This window comes from Onychostruthus taczanowskii, unplaced genomic scaffold (genome assembly GCF_017590055.1).
Source record: "Onychostruthus taczanowskii isolate IOZ18803 unplaced genomic scaffold, ASM1759005v1 scaffold14, whole genome shotgun sequence".
NCBI lineage: Eukaryota > Metazoa > Chordata > Aves > Passeriformes > Passeridae > Onychostruthus > Onychostruthus taczanowskii.
In genome coordinates this window covers 14,402,696-14,421,249 of record NW_024498573.1, presented here as the reverse complement: position 1 = coordinate 14,421,249, position 18,554 = coordinate 14,402,696, and the positions used below count along the sequence as shown (strand labels likewise).

The 18,554-nt window shown below is 40.7% G+C and overlaps 1 protein-coding gene across 2 annotated transcripts in view; it reads left to right on the top strand.

Moving 5' to 3' along the window:
• The window catches only part of SLIT3 (slit guidance ligand 3), a 471,830-nt gene that overhangs the window by 252,532 nt on the left and 200,744 nt on the right, over positions 1 to 18,554 (top strand). For both annotated transcript variants that reach the window (XM_041397819.1, XM_041397817.1), the window contains exon 7: positions 8,718 to 8,789. In XM_041397819.1, coding sequence (XP_041253753.1) covers positions 8,718 to 8,789 — 72 coding nt within the window. The remainder of the gene's footprint in view (positions 1 to 8,717; positions 8,790 to 18,554) is intronic.

Sequence of the window (18,554 nt, the reverse complement as noted above, 5' to 3'; positions counted from 1 at the left end):
ATGCATTGCTGTGTTACAAAAAAAACCTCTGATAATACCCAGGCAGGTCATCAGTGAACAGCACAGAACTGTAACTAAGCCAAATGGTTCCTTGTCTAAGTGATTCAAAACACTTATTTTTTTGTTGGTGAGTTTGTCAGAGGCCGCTTTTACAACAGAAGTTACTAGAAGGGAATAAATTCCATGTCTCAAAAGCAAGCTGCCATTGTCTGATCAGTATAGAAGAAAATGGGTAAAACAAAGCAAAATCCTGGAAGTACACCCTCCAACCCTGTTTTTCATCTGGAGATGCCAGTTATATTCATCTGCGTGGTTCATAGGAACCCACAGCTGTGTTAAAGATTAAATGGCCTGATTTGGAAGCCCTTAAAAAAGCTTCTGAGCCTGTGTTGAGCATGGTCAGTGCTGGAAATCCCTATTAGGATGATTTAAAATTAATGCAGCATCTTGAAATACGTGATTTGTTAACTGTTCTCCAGTGGCTGTGGGAGTGGGTTGAGGAACTGAGTAGGACTATGTTGAGAAAACTCCCCAGTCCAAAATGGGATGTGGAGATATTTACAACTGTGATTCCTTCTCCAGCTTTAACCGGCCATTTTTGGTTTTTTTTAAAAACAGTCTGATAAAACAGGATTTGTTTGGAAACTTATCGGTGTGTTATACTAAGAAACTACCATTTATAACTGCAAGCTGTTAATTGGATAGTATCCGCAAGTTTTTAGTATTAATTTTCTGATTACAAAAGGAAAAAAGTTGCCAAAAAAACCCACAACTGTTTTGCCCAAATTTACCAGCTATGCAGCAGGGCAGACACTCTGCCATATACTCTCCATATTTAGTGGCTTGGTATTGCTTCCTCCTATTTTTTGTCCTGAGAACGAGAAGAACATATCCCAGGTCATTGTATGACTGCGGGTGATAGCATTAATCTAATGTGCTGTGGGATTTCAGAGGGGACAGATGTCTGGAGATTGAATGTCCAGATTTCCTTTTGCTCTGTCATCCCCCTAACCATGTACAAACCAGGCACTTCTGGGCCTTGCCCTGGGCATGTTCACCTTCCCTGCTCTGCACTCGCCCTCTGCCACAGCCCCCGTGCCCCACAATGTTTTGATGTTTGCTGGTCAAGTCCAAGCTTCTCAAAGGCAGGAGAGCCTTCATTTTCCTCTCAAACCTGAATTTTGTAGGTTTTTGAACATAAAAACTTGTCAGCAAGGAAGACCACCAGAATTAACAGGCTCTTTGCCACGTGTCCCTGTTAAATAATCTCACGGTGAGCTCTGTGCTGTGGCACGGGCTGGGCTCATGGGCAGGGCCAGCTCAACCTGCAGTGGCGTCCCCAGGGCAGCAGGATGTCACCCATGCCCTCTGTCCAGCTCTGCAGCCAGGAACCAGCAGAGCACCAGCCCTGCCTCGTTGTGTCACACTGGAGAGTTTCTTGCAGCCCTCTGTCCTCCTGAGCCCATTTTACATGCCAATGGCTCCAAACAAATTTTGTCTGTCTTTGACAGATGATACACTTTTTAACAGGAAGGGATGGAGCATTTTGGGTCTTTTTTTCAAGTTTAGGTTCTGTAATGAATCTGTTACAGCACAGAATGATTTTAAGGAGAAAACCCCAATCCCAGCTGATGCTGCCGCACTGATGGGCGGTAACAGCTCACCTGTGGCGTTTGTTTTCCCTTGGGAATGAGCATGGCTTCTGTGCTGTTAGCTCCACAGAAGTGATGCCACCATGGTGCACGAGCCTGTGTAAGCACTAGCCTTGCTCACAGGGCACAGATTCTGGGTGAGCTTCAGTGCTGCTGCTGTTCTGGGCTCAGGATGCAGCACAGGCAGCCAGAGCCTGCACCTCCCGAGCTGTGCCTCCCTTCCCTGCCACGTACACACGAGGGGAGGCTCAGGCTGTGATGGAAGCAACAGCCGCAGATGGGCAGAGGTCAGGGCTGGAAGGCACAGTTCTACTCCACCTGCAGCAGCTGGGTGGCTGGAACCACCTGCACCTCCTCTGCCCCATGCTCTTTGCACATGACAAATGTCTGCTCCTTGTTTCATTTTAACATCTGCGTATTTTTTCTGTGCCTCGCTTTCAGATTTTCCAGTTTCATAATACTGTCCCTAATGATATGATTTCCTATTAATATTCCTAATCTGATTCCCTGGTGTGATTTCTGATTAATAAGGTCACTGGTTAGTAACATTCTGAACTAGAACTTTCCTTTACGTGTGATGTTTGACACTTGTCAACATAATAAATAATTTAAATAAGTGCAAACCTTCTAAAACTGTAAAAAACACCACAGTAAGTAACTTTCCTTTTCTCAAACACCCATTTTATCTTTCTCTTTTCTTCCCCTTTTCCCCTTTGGGGCTGTGGCAGAGGAGAACAACAGATGGTTATCAGTCAAGAGTAACTAGGGAAACAGCAAAACCTGCCCCAATTGCTATGGAGACAGCCACTTCTGTGCTTGGTATGCACTATTTGTTACATCAGCAACCAGAGAGAGTTAAAAAAAGGAAAAAAAAATGTTCTAAAGCACCTGATATTGAAAGAAATCTTGTGTTTGTGTGTATTTGTCCTTGTAGCAGGAGGAGTCTCCATGTTTGTTTGTCACTCAAGTTTTGCTTTAAGCTGATATTTTGGTTATTTTGTGACAGCAGCATTTTGATTTGTGAGTTAATGTAGTACAAACACTCAGTACAAAATACTTAGTAATTTTGAATAGTCTGCAGAATAATTATTCATAAGCAGTTCTTCCCCTTCAAATCAGATATTCCTCCCTCCCTGAATTTAACAACCTGGCAGCACAGGTTGGGTATGAAGACAGAGAATATGAGTCTGCCCAATTATCTCAGGCAGATGAGCTGTTTCTGCACAAAGCCTCAACCTCAGCTTTTGGCAAAACTGCATCCTTGGGAACCAGAAAAAAAAAAAAAATTTAAACACTTGTAAAAATCTCAGACTGAAATTGCAGCTTGATCACAACAGCTGTATCAATCTTTTATATTTTCTAATATAAGCAAGCTCTTACAGAGTAATTTTAGTGAAGAATAAATAAAGAGTAAAAATTAAAGGGGAAAAAGGCATTAAAAACTATTTTGAAAGAACTTCACGTTATTTCAATTTAATTGAATTTAACATTACCTCAAAGCTCCATCTTTCCCCATTTATTGGGGCTTCCTCATCAATTAATACAAGGATAAGGACTTTAGTTTGGCATGTGAGAAATTTTAAATGGATGTGTTGGTGTCGCTTTCCTTAGATATTTTAATATTCTTGAAATCACATAAGGGCAATTAATGTTATAGAGTGTCTTTCTAATTCTTACAGGTTATGGAAGAACTTAAATACTAGAGTGCAAACTTTACAGGAAAGGGATGATATAGAACCAGCAAGTCTGTATTAGAAAATGAAAAAGGAAATTGAAGGGAAAAATATTGTCCAAATAGGGGTTCTTTTTGGAGATATAATTAGCAAAATTAATTATTTTCTAAAATTATTCTGTAACAATTTACAGTGCATTTACTTTCCTGTGAAATCATGATCAAAATTCCTTTAAATATTTTGGTGATACAATTCCCTAACATGGATACATCAGGTTAAAAATGCAAGTCTTTCCTCAATGAGGAAATGGCACCTCCCTAATTTTTATATCTGCAAGTGTAGGTATAAGCTATAACAGTAATTTTATATCAGTTACAGTAAACCTTAAATATGCAACTATTATAACAATGCTTTTTTAATGCTAAATATGAAATATGAGAAAGAAATTTGAAAAGTATGTATTGCAGTAGTCATTAATACTGGCTTTTATTTAAATATTTAACTAGATTTTGGGCAAAATATAGAAAGAGGTTATAGTAATTTAACTACCGTCACAGTATAATTAAAAAATAGATTAGCACTTGAGCTCTGCAGTGGCCTTGGTAGTGTTTGAAAATGGAAAAAAGTCCCTTACTGAATAAAGAACAAAAACACTGGTAAGAAAGTCCATTATTGTTAAATGTTGATGCTTGAAGGGCCTCTTCTTTGTGACTGTGAGTGTGGCAAATTGCAGAAAAAGTGCTGAAATCTCTTATATAGTTGCTGTGCTGTGAAGAAATCTTGCTAGTAATATAAATGTAGGGTTTTAAACAGAAATTTTTTGATGTTAATTAAAAAAAATAGATTATTTCAGTTTTGGTAAATTTCACCCTGCATGAATCCAATTATTTTGTTTTAGAATACTTCTGTGTTTAGAAAAAAATCTTAAAGCTAGTAACATGATAAAATTATATCAGTTAAAATTACATCATTATATCAATTTTGTTGCTGGGGATTTTTGTCTCTCAAATGCATTTGAAAATTAAATATTCCTTATTGTTGTGAGCAAAACCTTCAAGGCTTGGTATTTAAAGGATTATTTCAAATGGCAAAAGAATATCAACCTTGTAAAATCCTATTCCTTCTAAATAGTATTTGAAATTTAACTCTTATTTATGATAGATAATGCACCAGTCTAAATGGATAAGCCATAGTTACAGTGTCAGGGAAAAAGTGTTTTAAACACTTTAAAGTGGTATTTTAGCCAAGCCATAGATTCTCCTGTGATATAAATCTGTTAGGATGCAGCGTTATTTCTCATTTCTTAGAAAGGTGATTTGTGTCTAAGGTGTTTTGGTTTTTTTTTCTTTAAAACATCAATTTTAAATTTTATCCATCAGTTGCATATAATGTACTCACATAATTTTCCTGCTTTTCAATAAAAACTGAGAGTAGTTATTGAGTCCAGATTAGAGCCAAATTGCAGTAATACATATGGCTTCATGTATTACAGCTCTGCCACATGAAAGACGTCTTTTCCTCCAAAGACTTTTATAAATTCTTGGATTGTTTATAAGCATTTGTCTGTGTCACACTCCACCTAAATCCCATTTGCCCATTCAATATTTTCCTTGCTTGAGTGCTTTGCTCTGTTCTCGGAGGTCTCTGGTATTGCTGTCGCTCTCTCTCGGCATTGTCTGGTTGCTAATTGCCTGTCACGGAGATCTGGCATCCCTGGAGCCTCGGGTGGGGTCAGGGTGGGCAATTCAATCCCAGGGGAGCTGCTGGGTGTCCCAGCCGGGATCTCAGCTCACTGGCTGCTCTGACAACATCACCCAGCCCAACTCCAGGGTCTGGGTCTGCTCAGCTTCACTGCTTTGTGTCTAATGTATGAGAGATTCAGCATTTAACCCAAACACTTCAGCTCAAATCAAAGGCAGCTATCTATGTAACAGCAAAATTTGGAAATGCCACACAGCTCAGTTACTGTGCTTTCATGCATCCTTCAGCAGCTCAGTATTTCTCTGTGAGAACATTTTTTTGGTCAGAGGCAGTCAAATCACTTGGTAGGTTTAGACAGTCTGTGCCCAGTGCTGTATTCCTTCAAAAGGCAGAGTTAATGCAGGTATGAAAAGGGATTTTGTCCAGGTATTTTTAAAATTGCCTCTTAAATCTGAGTTTGTGTTGTCTGACCTTTTAGCACCAGCATGTTGCACCACTATGTGCACAACAACCTGTTTGCAATCTCGAGGAAAAGATTTTCTAGAAAGGCTATGAGTGCTGACAAACAGAGGTGCCATTTCAATCTGAACCAAGGCTTCTGCAGCCCAAGACCATTTTAAAAAATTCCCCTGTAAGCCTGAAGCAGGTGGGGTGTGTCTCAGGCACCTGACCTGTGCTCCGTGTGCCTGAGTGCTCTGTTCAGAATGCAGCGATGGAGAGATGGGAGTGCTGTCACAATGTTCCTCAGGGAAATGCAGGTTCCACCTGTTCTGAAATATTGGGCTTTTTCCCTTTTTTTAAGTTGAAATTTTAACTTCTCTGCATATGATTAATTTTATTCAAGTAAGATGTTCTTCTCAACAAATGCTAGGCATGTCTGTTTGGCCCCTCAAGGAGCTGCGTGCACAGCCTGCGACACTGAGTGTGCGAGCTGGCTGCTAGGCCACATCACAGGGGGTTTGTTTTGGCTTCATAAGCATAAAAAGATATACTGAACACCTTGGCTTTCTGTAAGACTTTACTTAAACTTTCCCCAGAACTTTCAACTTATCACTTTGTTGTGAAAGGAAGACGTTTAGATTTAAACTCTCAAATTTCTAGTGTTGACTGAACGGCTCACCAGGGTGCTGTACAGATGCACAGAAATAGGAATTCCATCTTTACACATAGAGAAATAAATAGGGAGGCAGAGGGTCTTAAAACCTAATTTTAAGACAACTAGCAGTTCTTTTCCTTTTGAGAAGAAATTCTCATGTTTCAATGCAGATCTAAATGTGTTGGGATGATAGATACCAGGAGACATGAGCTCTGTGACAAAGGAGCATTAAACATGTGAGTTTCACCCCAGAGACTGTGAAGAATTGGTTCTGGGCCAGAGAATCAGGGTGTATCACTAATGAATATGTTCCCTATTTACTGATAGTCCTGCTAAGTGTGTGTCTTCTGAGCACTGAGAGGTTTCCCTTGCTGTGATCCTGTGCATCGATCACACAGACTAAACCTGGTTGTTGGCAGTGGCATGACTGGACCTGTGGAAATATGATTAAAATGGTCATTACACTTTTTCAACAAAAATCAATCTATGAGAGTAGCAGTTTTTTTAAAAATACAATACCCACCAAGGAATCCCTTTAATCAGAAGCCTTTGAGAGTAGCACACTGTGGGTTTATTTGCTTATTTCAGTGTATCTGGCAGAAAAATCAATATCATAGTATAACTCCAATAAAAATCGTGTGATATCTAGTACTTCCCGTAGAAGGAGAGGGAGAGGTGATTCTCAAGTTGAGGCTCCATTCCCCTCATCATGTTAATATCTGCCAACCTTCTGCTTAATACAGCTAAGTGTAAAGTATTTAATCATGCAGACAGCACTGTATTTAACTCATTTGAAGTTTGCACCATCCCTTCTGTTGGAGCCACAAATTTTTGTCAATTAAACAGGGATATCAGGACAAATCTTCTCAGCAGTCAGAATTAGGGAGATTTTAGGATCTTTCACAGATGGTCAGAGAAACAGAGAGAACATAAATATGTATGTATACATTTATCCAGATATGTATATATGCTGTTCATGAACTCCTACACACAGAAAAAATCCCTTTTGGAGGATTGTACATCCCACTGTCTGCCAGTATTGGAGACATTGCTGAAGTTTTGCCAAATTCACAAAGTTCTCCAAAGTTAGCGAATGCTATGAGAACCATTAGTTGGGGCTTTATGGTTCCTAAGGCTTTTAGTAGACTTTAGAGTGTGAGTGGGTTTTCCTGTACTTTAACTCATAAAAAATACAGTGTTCATTGATACAGACTGCATCACAAAGGGTAAGTGTCCCATGATTGTCAAAGATGTACATGTCCAGGATGCTCAATGTTAGCAGAACAAGCTCAGTGTTTAGAGGTGTTCGTAAAGATTGTATTTGCTCTGTTTGTGTTTATTGTTGTGTAATAAGAAAATAACTGCAAATGTCTATTTAGACCAAAAATTAAATACGGCGAATAATTGGAAAGTAGTCGGTGAACCTATACAAGCATACTATACATGGCTGTAATATATTTCCTATAGTTGCATACATATATATTTCATAAAAATCAGAAACTACAGTGTAATCTTTGTATCTTTATTCAAGATACTTTACCCACATAGTACAAAAGGTCTCTGCCTCACCAAATCCAAAGTTTATGCTGTGCAAAGGGCAGTAACAGACAGTCAGGAGCATGCATCTATTTTTTCATGAAATGCAGATATTTTACTTGCTTGTGACTGGATATGTAATTTTATTTCTTTAAGTGTAAAATTTAGGGGATCAGATGTCAGAAAATGTAATCACTGAATTTTAAATTACAATTTTAATTCTTTTAAGCAGAGGAGACAGATGTAGCTGTCTTGCTCTATCCACATGTATTGCAAAATACATTTAAATCATGCGCATACAGGGAGACAAATGAGAGAACTCCGCCACCCAAATATTAGATTACATGTTTTGAAGCAAAATAGTGTTTTAAGTGTACATGTGTATAATGCTTTTTGTCACTGGACTGCTCTCCCTGATGCAGTTAGACAGAATCTGTATTTAGTCAGAAATCTTTCAATAGAAAGGGCTACCAGATGGGACCAGTAACAATGCAGAGAGGCATCGAACCACCACAGACATTTGGTGCTTAGAATAATAAAAAGACTATAAAATTAGATTAGTTGAGTCTAATTTGGAATTGGTATATTCCCTATGCACTCTCACAGCTCTTGGGTAGATAAAGCCTGAAGATTTAGTACTGTCAGGACAGAGGACTCCAACTTCCAGTAAAAGAAAAAACGGCATTCTGTGAGGTCACGGAGGGCAGCCCAGTGACCTCCAATGATTTACAGGCCTTTAGCTTAATGAAATTGTTTCAGTGACATGACGGTAAAAGCTCATAATGGATTGGATGCCCTAATGTAATGAAATTACTCCCTTCTGCCTTTAAAAAAAAAAAAAAAAGGCAAAAAAAAAAAAAAAGGCGCAATTAATATTTACTGAGACCTGACAGGCTTCAGTGTGCGGGAGCGTGCAGTGCTGTCAGACAGCCGCGAGCAGCCCCGAGCAGCGTGGCAGCTGAGCAGGCGCTGCGAGGGGGTGGAGGGACACCTCGCTGACAGGGAAGCCCCAACCTGGCGCTCCGAGCCAGCCTTCATCCTCTCCCTTCCTTCCTGCAGGCAACTGGACAACAACCAGATCAGCTGCATCGAAGATGGAGCCTTCCGAGCCCTGCGCGACCTGGAGATCCTGTGAGTTGACTTGGTGCCGGGGCGGTGGGGGGGTGGCTGTGCCCACAGCACTGTGTGCTGCAGTGCTGGCGGGGCTGGGGGCTCTGCAGCCTCTCTGCCCACCTCAGCAGGTGCTATCTCAGCCTTCCCGGGCTGGCGGTGCTGCTAATTAAACCACAATAGACGCCGTGTGCGCTCCGAGGAGCGCGGAGATCGCGGCGCTGGCTGCTGCGTGGAGCAGATGGGTTCAGCAGCATCGCCGGCGTGTCCGGTGTGTGATCCGCAGCCAGAATCCTGCCTGGTGCCGAGCACAGCACGGGTAACAGGTTCATGGGGAGCAGCATTACGAGCTAGGTGACCGCTGCCCTAGACAAAAGCTGTTTCAAAGGTGTTTGGTGTGTAAGAGGGAGGAGAGACGGGTGCTTGGCAGGCTTGTTCAGTGCAGTCATTGGCTTTTGGGGAGGATCCTTCTCTGAGGGCTGAAATAACACCACGTTGTGCTCTTCATGTACCACAAACTTTACGCATAGGCTGTTAAAGCTGCAGCACATACTGAAAAAAAGGTTTTGACAGTGAAAGCCGACTCTACTAGAGAAGCAGCATTTTAGATTTAGAGCTCTGTCATTGTAATGTAAATCCAATATTACTCTGAGCTTGGTATCTGTGCAGATAATTTGCTTAATACTAATTGTAACTTGTTCACTTAAAAAACCTTTTCTAGAATAGGTTTTCACAATATGAACAGCTGTAAAGCTTTCCCTGTCACCTGAAAGTTAATCCTGCAAAGCTGAGTGTCAGTACTCGTGAAAGCACATAATTCTGAGCGAAATGGAGGGGGGTGGGAAGGACACGCGACCCCTCCAAAATTCAAACCCTCCTCATCCACCGTGAGTTAATGGGAGAGCAGCCCTGACCCAGTGCACACCTTCCTACAGCAGGGAGGGCCTGCCTGGCTGCGGCAGAGCTTGCCCTTAAATTACATGGGATGAAACAGCAAATGGTAGGTGGATGAAATAAGCACCTGCCTCAGACACTGCTGGCACCTGGAGACTCAGCAGAGTCACGACATGTCCTGGGGCTCCTGAGAGGAGGCAGAGCTCCTGGATGGGCAGCCCTGTGCCACACCACAGGGATCTGAACACTGGTGATGCACAGGGCTGTTCCCAAGGGCTGGGTCCAGCTCAGAGCAATGCTCAAAGGAGCTCTGCCTTCCGTGTCGGCACAAGCTCAGCTGTCTGAGGGACCTGGCACTGGCCGTGTCTGTCACGGACCTCTGTCCCCTGTCCCCAGGCTGGGACCCTGATGTGGATCAGATAGTATGTGTTGCTCATACTGAGCTAGCAGAAGGTTTCTGCCGAGTTTCTTACTGGGAACTTATGTTATCAACGATATTGTTTGAATTCTATAGTAATGGCACTTTTCAGGAAAAGTAATGTGTTACCACTATAAAATTTTACTTGTCTGTCAGATTGAAAAGTCTACTGTGTGGTGAAAGAAAAGAAGAAAGGAAAAAATAGAACTCCTCTAAAACTGGATTTTTTTTTTTTCCTTTTGATGGACTGATTGTCTGTATCTGCAGAGAGTGAATCAGTCCTCCACTGACAGCAGACTGTGCTATAACTTTCACTAAATAGGCTGGACAATAAATGGAGCCCTTTTTTGCAATATACTGAGTTCTGCAGGCTCTGCAGAAGTTGCTAGGAATACATTCCTTCTCCTCAGGATGTAGTAAATGCTGAATTAGTTTATTTACCTCCCTGTTTTTAATGGGTTACTTCTATGCCAGTTATTTATGGTTGGGAAAAGATGAGATGAGGATATACAAAATAGATCATAATCAGTTATTTAGTACATTTTTAATTTTCAGCACAGACACACTGCTGCAGGAGAAATAATCAATATTCATCCTAAAAGATGAGAAAACAAATTGATAGTATCTATTCCTAAGCTTGTTTTTCTTGCAGTCACAAAATGCATGTTTTATACTTACAACATAATCTGAATTTTTTCCCATGTTTTTCTTCAAAGAAAGTCTGAGAATTTATTCTATCAAAATAAATTTGCTAAATGCCCCAGAGAATATAATATCTTTAGTTGTAAAACAGTCATAAATGTTAAAATTTACAACAATCTGAACCATCAAAGAACATGACCAAATGAAACCAAATTTCAACCTTTCAGACCCACTGTGTATTTTATGCAGATATATTTTAACATAAAATGCAGTATGTAGAAAATATTAAATTATTCTTGCAAAAATAAATCTCATTATCTTTTGAACAGTTTGCCAGAGTACCACATAATGTGTTTCTTCTTTATCTTACTGATTTCTTGTGACCTTTCTGATACTCAGTGTTTCCATTCCTATACTTTTCTCTTCACACATGGCCTGTCTACAGAATTCTGAATTTTGTCTATAACTCGGGGCAGAGCCGTGCTCAAAAAATAAATAATACTTTCTTTAGAAACACTTTGGTTTCTGGATTGCACTTTTCATTCACCTTGAGCTCCTCGAAAAACATGACTGCAAGGAGCTTGGTGATTCAGTAGCTCTTCAGTAGAAAGAGAAGGAATTTTTGTGCAGTTATCCTTCAAAATGCAGAGCACGCCATGACCCGTGTGACTTAATTTCTTCTTACCAACAAGTGGTTTTCATTACCATTCTCATTTTCTTGTTATGTGTTATAAATATGTCCCTGTACCAAGTAATAGCAGAGAGGCAGAGATGAAAACAAGACCGAAATTTGTGCCTAACTTGAGAACTTGGCAAGTGCAGGGAGCAGTGAACTTCAGCGGCTGCTGGGAGCAGCCCAGGGCGCAGAATGCTGCCGCCAACGCCATCGCGCTCTTGGTCACTTCTGTGTTCAGGAGCCTCTGGTTCCCATGACACAAAAAGTGTCCCTGATTTTACAGCCTGACCTACGTAGTCCCTGAAGCAAGTGCTGAGTATTACTGCTGACTGAGTTTTGGGTTAAAAGATGCAAAAATTTTGAGTGTAAAGAGCTTTGGTGCCTTCTCCTGATTGCCTTTGCCTGTGCAGCAAGTTGAAAATAATGTCTGCGAAATGACCTGCAGAACTGATGGACTGAAACATCCTGTCCTGGTAGTTCTGTGTTGGGGCTGGCTTTTTCGTTCTTGTCTCAGATTTTCTGAACAGATTCTCATGAAAGGTTTGGTTTCAATTGGTAGATAAAATAGGACATTTTTCTTGTTAACATAGTTCCTGTGTCCCCCTTTTTATAAGAAGATAAAACATATTTCAGTGGGTTTGGTCTTGCATTCCAAGATGTAGAAAAGTGTGTGCAACAATTGAAACAGCAATAAAATGCAAAATGGGTATGTGTTCATAAATGAGTGGCAAAAGTTTATTAACTGTCTTATGACTCATTATCATAGAAATGCACAGAAAAGTTGAAGAAAATTGGTGGGAAACCTTTGCTAATTAAAGATTTTTTAGTAGGAGAAAGTCTCTGCTCTGCTTAATTTTTACTTACGTCCTGTGGCAATATCTGGCAATAACAGTATTATTGAGAAATATCTGTTACTGTGGCTGTAAGTATGATTCAAGATTATTAAAAAAAACTCAAGACCAAACAAAAAAACCTAATGTAGTCTTAAAAATGATCAGCCACTATTCCTTGTGGTGTGACAATATGCTGTTCATATACTTTGTAGGTTAAAAATTAGTCCATGGTTTTATTTCCAAATGCCCAAAATTATGAAGGATATGAGATAAAACATGTCTAGGGTTCAGAATTTCACCTCCAGTCTCTTAGGACACATGAATAAAAGAAACTAATTTCAAGACGGTTCAACAAGCTCAAACTGGATAAACTAGTATTATTGTGTGCCTGAGCATACTATTGTCATTAGACTGGGAGGGCTGAACCATTTTTCTCAGTAAGAAACAGAACTCAGTTTAGCAAAAGGCCCATTAATTTATTTGTCATTGTTTTGTCTCTCTGGGGTAACAGGAAAACTGTGCGGTGGCATGGGAGTTGTACTGTGTGGACAGCACAGAAAGAATTACAAGTCACTGTTGACAACTTAGGTGGAGTGTTTCCTTTTTTTTTTTTAATTGAAAAAGCTGTTTTTCTCCTGCTTTATAATGCCAGCCAGAGGGTCCAGAGCTTGAATGCATTCTGTTTGTTGCGTAAGATTTTATCATGCCAAGAGCTAATCCTAGGAGGTCTGTGGGTTGTATTCTGTTAGAGGCGACAAATGGGTTCTTGCTGTACAGAGCTAGTACAGAATGATTTGGGGGTTTGTTTGTTGTTAGCCACATTAATTGTAGGTCTTTCATATCATATGGCTGAGTCTGAAAATCCTCCCTCCTGAGTTTCACTTGCTTTTGGAATGAATGAGCACTGACTGCCGTTGAGTCGTAGCCAGATGTGCTCAGGGATCCACCAGTCCACTTTGATGCCTTAGTGTGAAAAATCATGCCAATTCATCCACAAGTAATGATGAAAAAGTGCAAGTATAGTCATCCAAATATATGTGACTTCAGTTCCAAATGAGCCCTAAATGTACTATATTAAAAAGATAATTTCTTCTGATTGCCAAATGTAATGAAGGTAAATAAAACTGCACCACCTTTCCTTTCATAAAAACTTGAAGTAATGAGAGAAATGTAAATTCTTCTGTCTTGTATGCAGAACCTTTTCTCTCCAAATATTTCTGCCACACTCTTCTTCCTGCTCCATGGCAAACCCACAAAACCACAGGGCTGTAATGGCTGTGCCGATGTTTTTGAGCTCCAGCTCAGCCCCGAGCCATGTCGGGTGGGACACTGCCAGTCTGTCACACCAGCCTAGTCTGCAGCCCAGTTCTGTGCCTTGTCTGCTACATCCAGGCATTGTAAGCATTTGACCAGTGGGTAAAAATTGGGATTATTCCTGCCATCCTTGTTTGGATTCAATGTGTTCCTGTTATAAACGATTCTTTGATAAAGTCTTTGACTCTTTGAATTAGTCTGTGCAATTTCTGATACAGATGTCATGGGTGAGTGTGATTATAATGCACACTGCCTTTGTCATAGCAAACTTTTAAGAACTTTTCTGAACACTAATCAATATTTTGTGCCACAGTCAGGATTTAATTGTTCCTAGGGTTGCCTCTTTATGCTGAACGCTCAGTTATATAGTCAGTTTTACTTATTTGCAAAATGCTATTCTGGGCATGTCTTAACTAGATAGAAGATTTTTATTTGCTTGCACAAGCTAGAGAGACAGGGAGCGAAAGTCATGACATAATTCTAAATATATGAGATGTCATTGCTTAATGAAAGTCTGAAAATGCCACACAAATGTGATTTCCTCCTCTATTTTGCTGCAAATTACGATCGGTTGAGGCAATCAGGATCAAATTTGAAGTCTGTAAATCACGTTCCTATAAATGATACCAAAATGCCTAAATACAATAATGAAAATGAGAATTCTTTGTCAAATGATGTGCATAGCTGGTTTACTTATGCTTGAGTACAGTGAAATTTAAAATATTGCAGTTTTTGATTTTTGTTTTTTATGGCTTGGGTTTTGGGGTTTTTTGGAGGGTTTTTTTGTTGGTTTGTTTGGGGTTGTTTTTTAACCCGAGGGTGTATATTAGCTCAAATGTATGTAAACTATTAAATAAATTTAAAATCTTTACTTATTTCATCAGTCAACATGGAAAAATGATGTGTCATAAAAAGTCATTGGCAGTTAATTGAAGTGTGTACCTGCTTGGTGAAATTAGGTGAAAAACAAGGACTTTGGAGTTTCTGGGAATACCCACAGTTATCTATGTTGATCTTGTCTCCCAGACAATCAAGTTATGCCAGAGGAAGTCAACAGCTGGTTTGGCAATAGAGAAATCGTGTGCCCAGAGTACAGAGGTACCAGTAGACAAATGGGAATTTCTCCTTCTCTTCACTCCATTTTTTATTAGACTGTCCCGGTTTCTTCTCTTCCCATTCTTCCTGCCTCCTGTATCGCTGTATGTAAGGGAAGGAGAAAGGCTCACAGAGAACCTGGCTGTGGTTGCTACAAGGTTACAGTTACATAAATAGTCAGAGATAAGATTAACTGCAGAAATGCCTTTTTTTGGGTGAACATGTAGAAAGTGGAGAGCCCCCCCAGTGCGCCCTAGGGAAAGGAGATGCGTGATCAGCATGACGAGTTGATGGAGGGAAGATGGGCTGCATACACGGTTGCTTGATAAGAAATGTTTTTATTTGCTGATGCATGTCCATGGGAGATCTGGTGTCCCTGCTCAAGATGTGGAAATGAAATCTGAGATAACCTCTGTTGTACAGCAGATTACAAATGGGAGGTTGGAAGTACGGCATGGTGAAAGGAACACTGTCCAGATGGCACCATGGTGACAGGCTTTATATCAAGGAGCAGCCGAGACAAAATAAGAGTGGCTAAGAGAGGGTCTCTGAAAATCACTGATGCCTGTTACAGATGTAATGTAACTCTCTCTTTATGGGGAGAATATATTTGCATAAATTCATTGATCAATGATTTTGCTAATCCTGCCGTATTTCAGGCATGTCTTTGCAAATTGATGAACATTTCTATCAGTCCTTGGTCCGGATGCCTAATTATGTTACATATTTAGAAAGATGGATTTTTCCCTTCCTGGAGCATATGTAGTAGTTGAATGCTGTGCTCATTCTCCTTCCCTGCCCCATTAGGTTGGAGGGTTTTTTCCCTTTAAGAATAGCCTGGAGCCATACAGGCTGCAGAACTTATCAAGATAAGAGCAGTGGCAGGTTAGAATTATTAGTTTTATGAATCACTGACCAGTATGCTTTTTAAGGAAGCCCAGTTTTATGGGCTGTGTCGTTTAAGCCTGGTGCTGCAATTGCTGCTCCGAGAGATTCCAAAGTCAAAACTCCAGGAGATACAGAGATTTCTGGCACCCCTTCTCTCCCATGATATTAATTGTTTCATTTGCATGCTCTGCTCATCTTGTGACCTGCCCTCCCTCCCCTTTGACTAATACAGTTTCTTCGTCAGTAATACAAAAGATGTAGAACAAGCATTTTGACTGTTGAAAGTCAAATGAATGTGAACAACTTAATCCAGGGGACACTCAGCTGTGTATTTCATGCTGATGTGCAGCTCAACACCTTAACCAAGAGCTGAGCTGAAGACTAGGAGGGAATAAAATTCCTTGCTGATAAAGTTGAGGTGATGACACACTTCTGAGGGAACATGATGAGCTCAAGGTGGATGAGCAGTCATTTTATGCTGTACTTTGCAGATCATTGTTTCTATGACTCTCCGAGGCAGCTGGATGATGATGCTCCGGGAGCTGGATGTGGTTCTGTTGGCACCAATGCAGCCTCTGTGGCTGGGGGGAGGCTGCATGTGGGTGCATCACAGGTTCCTGTGATATCACTGTCAAATACCCTGGGATATCCTCAGCCCTCCTGTGACACCGAGGTCCAGAGCTGGTGGTCCTCTGGGCTCAGTCACAACAGCCAAAAATTATCAATACAAAAACATTTCAAAACACATAACTGTTTCCTTTCTTTTTTTCTGTGTGCAGCTAAAGACATTGTTTGTGACCAGTAGGGGGGTAGATAGTTTGTTTTTCTCAGAGGTCGCTTTTGTCCCTCTGCTGTGCTAAGTACAACATAGACAAAGGCTCTGAGCTGTAGCCAGTCTTTGTTCAAGGGAGGACCCAGAAGCCTGGAAAGAGAGAGTAAAACTGTTATGGTAGCTCTGAATGCAAGGATTGTTGAGCTCCCAATTGAAGCAAGATGTCAGATATTTTACCTTAAACTGTAGCTGCAGGGACTAGGGTACTATGCAGGGTACATATTACTGGTATTATCCAATATTTTTAGCTAGGACAATAACATTGTGCGTGTAATAAATTAGAAATCAAATCAGTAATACATAGATAGCTTGGAACTTCTTGGAAGTGAAGTAGATAACTATATCTGCACCTGAAAAAAATGCATTGGTAAAACCTGCTTCTGATCTAAAGATCAAATAGTGTCTTATTTCTTGCTGTTCAAAAGGTTATGCATGCAATGTAGGTATATATGTGTGTATATGTGAGGATGAGAGCATTTTAAAATTAAGGTTAAATCAAGAAACATAATTTTGAAAACATAAAAGGTAGGAATAAGATTAATATAAGTTAGATTTTATTTATGTAGCTTATCTAGTCCCAGGCTTGGGAATAAAGAAAATTTAAGCGCTGCTTTTAGGATGGAAGTATAAAATAATGTCGAAGTCATTTGATGACAAATAATCACTATTTCTATGTTAATTAAGTTATCATAAATGAAGCCATTTCTTGTTAACTGATTCAATATTTTTGAAGCAGCATTACATTTCTTTACATTTAGAAAATGTCCATTACATTTCTGTTTTGGGGTGAATAATCTGAACACATTGGTTTTAGTCTTTACGAGCAATGGATGGCCATGCTTGGGATGTCTGCACATCCTTAGAAACAAATCTAAAAATGCTGTAAGACCACCCAGAAACCTTAGTTATAATGTACCATGTTACTCGAGTGTTTTAGAGAAAATAGCTCAGTCAGTTGAAAAAGCATCAATGGCTACATAAAGCCATTGATGGAAATAACATTCAGTTTTGCCATTAATTTTTTTTAATTGTTTGCACCCCCCTTGTCTTCTCAGTGCTGGTGGGGTGAGGACTCTTGGTCTGTAAGCACCAGACTGTCGCTTGGAGTGGGCTTTATTTGAGGGTAAAGAGAAGAGAACACAGCGCAAGCCAGGCTGATGGCGGTGTTGGAGGGGTGAAGTAGCACAGACTGGGCGAGGTCTCTGTTCGCCACCAGAACCTTGGGTTGTGTTTGACAGCAGCAGGGCTTTGCTGGAGAAGGGAGTGTGGGGCACATCCCTGGTTCGTGGCCCCCAGCGTTGGATGTGGCCGCTGCGATCGATAAATTGCCGCAATGCAGCATCTCTGCGACGGCGCTTTGGAGGCCACAGAAGCCCCCGTTGGTGCAGGAGGCGGTTGCGGGCTGGGCGGGCTCTGGGGAGGGGGAGCCCACGCTGCAGCACCCACGCTTCCTACTGGCTCCTTGGGCAATTCCAGTGGTGTCTTAAAAGGGTTGGGTCCATCTCGCCTGTGAGACATCCCGTCTTCCCTTCCGCGGGAAGGGCGTTAGGAGCCAGGTGAGGCGCTCCAGCTGAAACGGGTAGGACAGACCCTCCACAATGGCAGGTATATCTTATTTTGGGTGCATGCTGAGAAATGGTCATGTGTGGAGAACAGTAGACTCCTTTTTATTTACCTGCAGCTCGCGCTTGTAGAATATTCCTGAACAGATCATGGGTGTGTCAGACTTCTTCTGTGTATATTTTATTTTGTGCATTTTCTCTGTGGACTGGAGGTAAATGAAACACTGTGAGTATTTGCTGTTCAGATTGTTATGGTTTCTTACCTGTATTGCATGCATATAAGCAGGTATTGCTGCTTCTCATGGGTAGGTGGAGTTTTGGAGAAACGTAAAAATGGGAAAGATAGGCATTTTTAAACGTATTGACCTTTTTCTTGTGTGGTACACACAAGCACTGTCTAATGCCTTATTAAAATAAAATACTGATGGAAAGCAGATCCCTTTCCAGCTTTACCAAGAAACGTAATTGCCCTTGCCTAGAAACTACATGTAGTCTTTGTTCTTCCAAAGTATTTCTTTCCTCTAAAAATGTAAGTTTTCCTTAACAACTGCCCATACATGCAAGTTTAAATTCACAGAATGTGTGTGTCACACATTCCCTGTTTCATTCATGTGGATTTATACTAGCCTGTA